The 9,588-nt window shown below is 45.0% G+C and overlaps 1 protein-coding gene across 2 annotated transcripts; it reads right to left on the bottom strand.

Moving 5' to 3' along the window:
- Nucleotides 1-1,106: 1,106 nt before the first annotated feature.
- Nucleotides 1,107-2,612, bottom strand: LOC121562525. 2 transcript variants are annotated; one of them, XM_041874766.2, is made up of 3 exons: nt 2,305-2,612; nt 1,620-1,828; nt 1,107-1,277 (listed from the first exon to the last, which is right to left on the bottom strand). In XM_041874766.2, the coding sequence occupies exons 1-3, from the start codon at nt 2,600-2,602 to the stop codon at nt 1,182-1,184; spliced, it is 603 nt and encodes a 200-aa protein (XP_041730700.2). In that variant the 5' UTR covers nt 2,603-2,612; the 3' UTR covers nt 1,107-1,181. The 2 variants fall into 2 exon arrangements, with proteins under 2 accessions (XP_041730700.2, XP_041730699.2); XM_041874765.2 differs by having other exon boundaries at nt 1,112-1,277; nt 1,620-1,873.
- Nucleotides 2,613-9,588: the final 6,976 nt, after the last annotated feature.

The raw sequence follows: 9,588 nt of genomic DNA, 5'->3' as shown, positions 1-9,588 counted from the left end.
ACTGCTGCTGGTTGATGACTATATACCTAAAACGTAACAACTTGTAACTCTACTTTCATAAATAGGTTTCCCCATCTCCTCCCATACCATTGGCCAGAGGAGCATGACCTTCTGGGTGAGGAGTTTCTAAATTATCAGACCATGCCAATGATATCCCTGCAGGACTAAACTGAAATGGAAAGCTTCTGGGCTGAAATGGCAACCCGGAAGCAGAAGGATTTTTTTAAAAAATTTTTTGTCTTTCCTTTTGGCAGGTGTGGCTTGGCTACATCTGTTGCTTAAAATTGTTGCATGCATATATGTGTCATGCATGTTTCAAATGATGCATGTTTTTATCTGAACTTTGTTAATGGATCAACCTACAGTATACTCACAGTATTAATCAATCAAAAATCAAGGTATGTTTTTCCATTGTGTTTTGGTGCATTTTCCATAGGTGACAGGAGCCAAAGAATTCGAGAGGCTTGCTGCCGTCGCCAAGCTTGTCCTGGTGTTGCCCCATGCAAACGCAGATGCTGAGAGGGTGTTTTCAGTTGTGGGACTGAACAAAACCAAGAGAAGAAACAGCCTAGCATTGGATGGCACCCTGTCCTCAATAATGACCATAAAGATGGCCAATCTGGAGCCCTGCTTCAAATGGGAGCCCCCCTCCGATATCATCAAGGCCTCCAAGAAGGCCACAGGCCAGTATAACCATGCCGACAGATCATAGACAAGAGGCCCATTTGAGATGAGCCCATTTGAGACAAGAGGCCCATTTGAGATGTCTGTCTGCCTGCCTGTCCGTCTGTCTGTCTGCCTGTTTTTCTGTCTGTCTGTCTGTCTGTCTGCCTGTTTTTCTGTCTGTCCGTCTGTCCGTCTGTCCGCCCGTCTGCCCGTCCGCCCGTCCGTCCGCCCGCCCGCCCGCCCGCCCGCCCGCCGTCCGTCCGTCCGTCCGTCTGCCTGTCCATCAATCTGTCTGTCTGTCTGTCTGTCTGCCTGCCTGTCCGTCTGCCTGTCCGTCTGTCTGTCTGCCTGTTTGCCTGTCTTTCTGTCTGCCTGTCTGTCTGTCTGCCCGTCCGTCTGCCTGTCCGTCTGCCTGTCTGTCTGCATGTCTGTCCGTCGGTCTGCCTGTATCTGTTGTCACTGTTTTAACAAGCTTGTCATAGGGTGATACATCAATATGACATTATCGATGCTTATCACTTACCCTGTGAAATATGAGTCTCTCTGAGACGTTTGGTAGGCAGTGCATCCTGTTTAGGGTGGCTCTTCGGTTCCCCTTTTGTCTTGAACAGCTGTTGACAAAACACATCAGGACAACGGAGCCTGTGTAAAATACAGAGTGTGCATCCCAAAAGGCACCCTATTCGCTACGTAAGGCACTACTTTTGACAAGGGCCCAGAGAGCTCTGGTAAAAAGTAGTGCACTATATAGGGAATAGGGTGCCATTTGGGACATAGCCATTGACTCTCTCCCATGTGTATTAGGATTGCATTACAGCGTCCTCACTCAACCTCCTAAAGACAATGACAACAGTTTTGTTCTAATGCTGAGAGACAATAGGGGTGTAGTGAATCTGTAGGGTAAATGTCAGCCCTGCCTTACAGAGGTAATCTCAAAACACAGAGCACCCTACCTTAATCATGATCTTTGGAAACTTATGCATTTTCGGTAGGAAACGCCACTTCCTGTTCTTCTTAGTCTCTTCTCCTCTGGCAGAGGGAAGACGGGCCATGCCGTCAGCCTTTACATCAGCCGGGCTAAGGCTCCTGGCAGGGAATTCCTCAGTAGCATTAAGGTCAGCTACAACACCATGAGTGATGTCACTTGTGGCATTGCTGGTGTCTGAGTGAGAAGAGCACGCTAGTGTGACCGACCTGTGTACAATAACTGGGAGAAGAGGACGCAGCCATTGAAGTCAGTCACTGCATCCCAAATGGCATTCTCTTCACTTTATAGTGCACTACTTTTGACCAGGACCCATAGGGTCTGGTCAAAAGTAGTGCACTAAATATGGGTGGCAGGTAGCTTAGTGGGTAAGAGCGTTGTGCCAGTAACCGAAAGGTCGCTGGTTCTAATCCCCGAGCCGACTAGGTGAAAAATCTGTCGATGTGCCCCTAAGCAAGGCACTTAACCCTAATTGCTCCTGTAAGTCGCTTTGGATAAAAGCGTCTGCTAAATGGCATATTATATTATATTATTATATGGAAGAAGGTGCCATTTTGGACACAACCAGTGAATTTCACATCATAAAACGCAATGTATTGAGCATCATGTTACAATTAAGTCCTATGCAGATGAAAATAGGTGCTTTCACTTACCATCCTCCATTGTAGACTTGGACACATAAGTCAGGCTGTCCATCACCACGTCTGTCATCAACTTGATGACCTGATCCAAAACCATTTCAGCCGATGGTGGCATAGGCCTTCCCATACACTGCCCCAGGAGTCTCCTAACAGAAGTCTGGGCAAAGTTGTAAATGAGCTCTGAGGCATCGTCCTTTGACAGCTTCCTCAGGGCTGGTTTAGGCAGCGCTGGTTGAGAGAGGCTTCTGTGGCCAACCATGGATTGAAGCTGGCGGTTTATGGTTATCTCCTGAATGAGACCATGGACCATTGCAATCAGGTTGCCAGACGCACCTTGAAGGGCTTCAACTGACAGGAGCCTATCCAGATGTTCTTCTGCTGAAGTCATCTCTGGGTCAGTCCGTCTTCATTGTGTCCATTATAGTTTTCACTATGATATTGGTGTCAGATATGTTTATTTCTTGTTGGCTCACAAGCATTGACCATGAACCTGTCTCATCCATTGCGATAGAGGTATGGGAGTCTGTCCTTGTGATCTCATCGGCAGCGCTCATGTCAGGCAACTGGTCAAGGCTCTCCAGTACAGAGTCTAACACGTTAGTGGCTATCAGACACTCCTCACTGCAATCTGCCCAACAGATGAACTCTCAGAGTTGGCCACTCTGCACTTGAACACATTTAGGATCAAGCTGAGCGTCTTCTTTGCAGTTTTGCTAAAGCCTTCTTGGCTGACTGCCACTGTTACGTCTTTTAGAGCCACAAGAGGTTTGCAACTTTCACTCAATCCACTGCCGTGGAGAGGAGAGGCTCTCTTCAAACTGTTGTTGCTCACAACTGACATACTCCTGGTGGGCAGAGTGAAATCCTCACTGCATGTGTCAATTACATGGTGGTCTGTTGAAGAGCCACTCGAAGACACAAGGGCTTTAGACCTTTTAGCCAAACAGACTTTTGACAAAGGCTTCTAACTTCTCACAGACGGAGGGGCGGCTCCTGTCCTCAACAAGAGCAGTGTCAGCGGACTTAGAGCGTATGAGTGTCTCCACAGGGGTGGAGTCCAGCACATATTTGGCTGTGGTGACTGACACTGGTGGAAAAGAGAAAAAGATGTTCAGTCTATCCTTTACTCTGTGGTACATGGTTTGAGCAGCATCCAATAAGTTGTCAAAGACAACTCTGGGTTTGAGCTGGGACTCCAGCTTTTTCTCTCCTAGTGGGAAGGAGTCTCCGTCATCCACAGTGTACTGGGATACACTTTCAAGGTCTTGCATGATAATATTTACTATATCTTCGGCTGTAGAAACCGCATGGTGTGAGAAGGTGGTGCTAGGCATGCTCTGTAGCAAAGAATGGCTGGCTTTGCTAGCAGCTCTGAGAATGGTCTAACTCACAATGTGTTTGGCCTTAGCTCGGAACTCAGCACTGGATAGGGATAGGGCTAGATACCTGTGAGAGGAGGGGATAGGGCTAGGTACCTGTGAGAGGAGGGGATAGGGCTAGGTACCTGTGAGAGGAGGGGATAGGGCTAGGTACCTGTGAGATGAGGGGATAGGGCTAGGTACCTGTGAAAGGAGGGGATAGGGCTAGGTACCTTTGAGAGGCGTGGATAGGGGTAGGTACCTGTGAGAGGAGAGGATAGGGCTAGGTACCTTTGAGAGGCGTGGATAGGGGGTAGGTAACTGTGAGAGGAGGGGATAGGGGTAGGTACCTGTGAGAGGGGGAGGATAGGGCTAGTTACCTTTGAGAGGAGGGGGATAGGGATAGGTACCTGTGAGAGGAGAGGATAGGGCTAGGTACCTGTGAGAGGCGTGGATAGGGGTAGGTACCTGTGAGAGGAGGGGATAGGGCTAGGTACCTGTGAGAGGAGGGGATTGGGCTAGTTACCTGTGAGAGGAGGGGATAGGGCTAGGTACCTTTGAGAGGCGTGGATAGGGCTAGGTACCTGTGAGTAGAGGGGGATAGGGCTAGGTACCTGTGAGAGGAGGGATAGGGCTAGGTACCTGTGAAAGGAGGGGATAGGGCTAGGTACCTGTGAGAGGCATGGATAGGGCTAGGTACCTGTGAGAGGAGGGGATAGGGGTAGGTACCTGTGAGAGGCATGGATAGGGCTAGGTACCTGTGAGAGGAGGGGATAGGGGTAGGTACCTGTGAGAGGCATGGATAGGGCTAGGTACCTGTGAGAGACATGGATAGGGCTAGGTACCTGTGAGAGGAGGGGATAGGGGTAGGTACCTGTGAGAGGCATGGATAGGGCTAGGTACCTGTGAGAGGAGGGGATAGGGGTAGGTACCTGTGAGAGGCATAGATAGGGCTAGGTACCTGTGAGAGGAGGGGATAGGGCTAGGTACCTGTGAGAGGAGGGGATAGGGCTAGGTACCTGTGAGAGGAGGGGAAAGGCGTGGGAGTGCATGTGCTGCAGGCGGTTCTGGCGCTGGTGCACCTGCTGGGTCCTCCACTACAGCTGAATCTGACGCTGCGGCCAAGAGAGGTCACCTCTCCTGCCTCATTACTTCCTGATCCAGAAGAGCTTGGCGAATCAGAGAGCTCTATCTGCATGGTGAGGTCAAGGGCGGGAACAACCACAGTGGATGTAGACTCCATCACCCATGCTACAATATCCATGCACTTGGCACTAAACTCATGTCTGCTCATCTGCAATGTTAAAAGACCATACAGAGTTAGTTTGTTAAAGGGGCTGCACTGATATAAAACGTAGAACCATTTACTCAAGCTAGTCAATTAAAGCAGTGGTTCAGGATTAAAGGTCCTGCAGGATTTCCACAAATGAATGTTTGGTCCATTTTACCAACATTAACTACTTTAGAGGTGACTATAACTCACCCCGGCACGCATATTCTCACTCAGCAGATTCCAATGGCTGAAAAGTAAATAAATGCAAGTACACAATGAACTACATGACATTACCTCTATTATCTTAGACTACGTTATGGATGGACATTACCTCTATTATCTTAGACTACGTTATGGATGGACATTACCTCTATTATCTTAGACTACGTTATGGATGGACATTACCTCTATTATTTTAGATTACGTTATGGATGGACATTACCTCTATTATCTTAGATTACGTTATGGATGGACATTACCTCTATTATCTTAGACTACGTTATGGATGGACATTACCTCTATTATCTTAGACTACGTTATGGATGGACATTACCTCTATGATTTTAGATTACGTTATGGATGGACATTACCTCTATGATTTTAGACTACGTTATGGATGGACATTACCTCTATTATTTTAGATTACGTTATGGATGGACATTACCTCTATGATTTTAGATTACGTTATGGATGGACATTACCTCTATTATTTTAGATTACGTTATGGATGGACATTACCTCTATTATTTTAGATTACGTTATGGATGGACATTACCTCTATTATTTTAGATTACGTTATGGATGGACATTACCTCTATTATCTTAGATTACGTTATGGATGGACATTACCTCTATTATTTTAGATTACGTTATGGATGGACATTACCTCTATTATTTTAGATTACGTTATGGATGGATATTACCTCTATTATTTTAGATTACGTTATGGATGGACATTACCTCTATTATCTTAGATTACGTTATGGATGGACATTATCTCTATTATCTTAGACTACGTTATGGATGGACCTCTATGGAACTAGGCCACACCCAGACATCCCTGATTGGTTATTTGGTCCGTTGAGTCCTTTGTATTGGCCCGAGACTATGGGAGACTCTCAATCTCCTCGCCTCCTTCTCAAAACCCATTGGATGAGAAGGTCAGAAGGGCGGGACCTCTGGTTTTCTCATCCAATGGGTTTTGAGAAGAGAGGACACGACGAGTATGCAATTGAGATAGGGAACATATCTAGGGGATGCATGGGGAAGCCAAAGAGCAACTTACTCGTCCTTCATGTCCTGCACAAAGGTGTGTAGGTCTGGGTAGCTTCTCTTTCCCCTGCTGAGGGTGAGGCTGGTCTGGGAAGTTTCATCCTTGTGGGTCACGGTAGTGAAGGTCACCACTGCAGCCTGATGGCGACAACAGAAAGCAGAGTTAGGCTTTAATTCAATTTTGCGTCATTAAAACACAAAATATCTCAATGAAATGTCATACATGTAATAGAAAAATACATCAAATACATCAACTTGTCCGAGAGAGATTTACATGGTTACAAAAACGTCACGCCAGGGTAAGCCTACACGAAATACAGCCCTTATTTTATGTGTTTCTAAAATCGCCTATGGGAAAAATGAATGGTGTAAAAACGATTGGAACCATTTCCCTGTTTGACCGCTAGGTTTTATGGGTATTATCACACCTCCACTGTGGGACTCTATAGAGGGGTTGGTTGTTAAGCAACAAAACTGGCATGCAACTATGGGGCAAAATAGACAGGGTTTGACTTAGACAACATGTAAACTATATTTAGTCTCTAAATGTTTAATGCAAACATAAATACATTTGAACAATGAACTCGTATCAAATACATTGTTACAGTTGTTGTTGGTTAGCTAGGTAGCGAATTTTAGCCATTGCATAGACATGATATCAGTCAAAACACCTCAAAACAAGACATGGTATCAATAACACCATACAACGAGCTGAAACATGCCATAGAGCTACGATTCCCCACATGGCAGCTTGTTGTTAGCTGAGGTTCAGAATCATAACAAGATACACGACTTCCGGCCATCGATGCACGAGCATCATTTTCGTGACGTCAGCCAACCCTTCTATGGCTCCTGGTCAAAAGTAGTACACTAGCTCCTGGTCAAAAGTAGTGCACTAGCCTACATAGGGAATAGGGTGCCATTTTGGACGAATTTATGAAGGTGCTGTCATAACCTTTGACCCCCATTTGACCCTACTGTACCTTTAGCCAACTCTCATGACTCCCCCGGCCATATACTTTCTAGTTTGATATTACAGCATGAATAGCACACTATTTCATTTGTTAAACAATATTTAATCCACAGTAATTAATATAATTGAAGATTTAAAAATAAATAACATGCCTACCTTGAACTCTTTATTCTCCATCTCCTTGCAAAATCAGCACATTTCCTTGCCAAAATGAACGCGCATCCAGAGCGAAAACAAACGCAATCCTCCAGCACTAGGGAGGATTAGACTGAACTGCTCCAGCGGTTTTTCATCAGTTTCAACGTTTATCAGTGATGACGTAACAATGCTGTACAGATTTGACGCACTTTCGAACTCGTGCTGATGCAACACTCTGTGTTGTTGAAAGCTCACGTACGGAAATCCTGCGAGTTGTAAACAAATGTAGGCTATTGTTGCCCTTAAAACTGTAATGTTGAGGACGCCATGAAAAATAAAATACATAACCCACACCGTTAGGCCAAGGTACATGCAATTGTCATCATTTTGCCAATAGACTTCTTGTTCCTTGTTGTATGTAGCCTTTCTTTTGGGATTAGCACCACTGTCACCTAGAAATTGATACTGCGGTTGTCACATAAAACAGATAACCCATAGTTCATTATTAAATAACATAACTCATTTCTTTATTTTATTACTCATAAAATATACAGCAATCTTCAGATACTGAAAGAATTCATGGGAGTTTCGAATTCAGTCACTATTTCATATGTACATGCTAGTTTCATCCTTTTAAAGAAAAAAAAGGACACGAAAAAACCTGTGAACCTCCTGATCCTGATTTGACGAACATAGCATATGTATTGTACATATTTCCAGTTAAAATGATTTTCAAAAAGAGACAAAAACGGGGGTTTGAACAAGCAATCACATAAAAGGATTGAGTGGCTTAATTTTTTTTGAAGAAGTTAAAGCAAGCAAAACCTGTCAAAATACATTGATTATAAGACCAAGACAAATAATATATATATATTTTTTTCAACAGAAGAAAATCTAAATGCTGCTGTCCTACCATTGGTTTACAGTGTTTCTCCTCTCCAAGGGAGGCATGTTTTCTGCCTCGGAATAGTATCAGTGCTTTTCACAAACGTTGTAGTACTTAGTGTGCATCATTTTTTCGCTCATACAGCTGCCCCTACTCTCCTAACCTCCCCTCAGTAATTAAAGAAGGCACAAAATGATGACATAAATATCACAAGAAAGAATACATGAATTAATAATTTACTTTCTAAAATATTTTCTAGAGGGCAAAGGACAGGTAGGTTTAATAACGCAAATGTAAAAAGTCCTGTCGCTCACATACAAATGCAAAATCTAAATGGCACCCTATTCTTTATAGAGTACACTACTTTTGACCAGAACCCTATGGGCCCTGGTCTTAAGTAGTGTACTATAAAGGGAATAGGGTGCCATTGGGATGGAAATTCTTTGAAATTACTCATGAGAGCAAATACTACGATTTTTTGGTTCCCACAGAGGGTCAGGAGCTTAAGACATGAATGACGTTATTAAAATGTTTGTTCATAAAAATAAATGATTTCCCCTCCTCCCACATGGATTACAGACAAGAGGCTAGGTGCGTTCTGACTGTCTTAGTGTGCGGATAAACATGACCATCACTCTCATAAAACTTAAATGAAACATCACTCCTTATGTTTTTTCTCAGCCCAAAACGCTCAATCCCATTTCTACTGTCAAAACAGGTTTTGAAAAGGCTTCTTCCACATCTTTTGGTCCATGTCTGTTTTTCACTCAGTGAAGTGCTACTATCCCCTTGGACTACAGGTTAATGCCGTCATAAGGTGTCCGTCTGTCTGTCGGCTGGACAGTTTCTACCGTTTAGGACCTTTGTGGGTAAAGGTAAAGGTGGGGTATAGCAGCAGCAGTTCCTCTGAAGTCCAGTATCTGCTGGAAGGACACCTGGTGGTATGAGAGGATGAGTGTGGCCAGCCAGCCTGTTGTGCCTCCCCCTCTCCCTCCCTCCCTCCATTTCTCTCTCTCCATCTGCGGGACTCTTAAGGCTCCTGTGCGGACTGTCTCGGCTCGTGCCCTCCCAAAGCTGGCTGTGGTGATTTAAGACACGGTGTGTATGTGTGGATTTGTTTGTGGCCTCTGCCCCACTTCACTGTCCATCCGCCTGCCCTTGGCTCCCCTCCTGGGCAGCGACCACCACCCCCCTCAGTATGTCTCTGAGTCTGAGTCGTTGAGTTCCTCATCCTTGTAGAAGCCTCCATCGTGTTTGCGGTGGCCGATGTTGTTGAATATATGACAAATAAATTATCAGTCTATAATGACAATGACCCAAAACACACGGCCAAGGCAACAAAGGAGTGGCTCAAGAAGAAGCACATTAAGGTCCTGGAGTGGCCTAGCCAGTCTCC

The sequence above is a fragment of the Coregonus clupeaformis genome, unplaced genomic scaffold, assembly GCF_020615455.1.
Source record: "Coregonus clupeaformis isolate EN_2021a unplaced genomic scaffold, ASM2061545v1 scaf3444, whole genome shotgun sequence".
Taxonomy (NCBI): domain Eukaryota; kingdom Metazoa; phylum Chordata; class Actinopteri; order Salmoniformes; family Salmonidae; genus Coregonus; species Coregonus clupeaformis.
The sequence above is the reverse complement of the archived record's forward strand: the minus strand, read 5'-3'. Positions and strand labels throughout refer to the sequence as shown.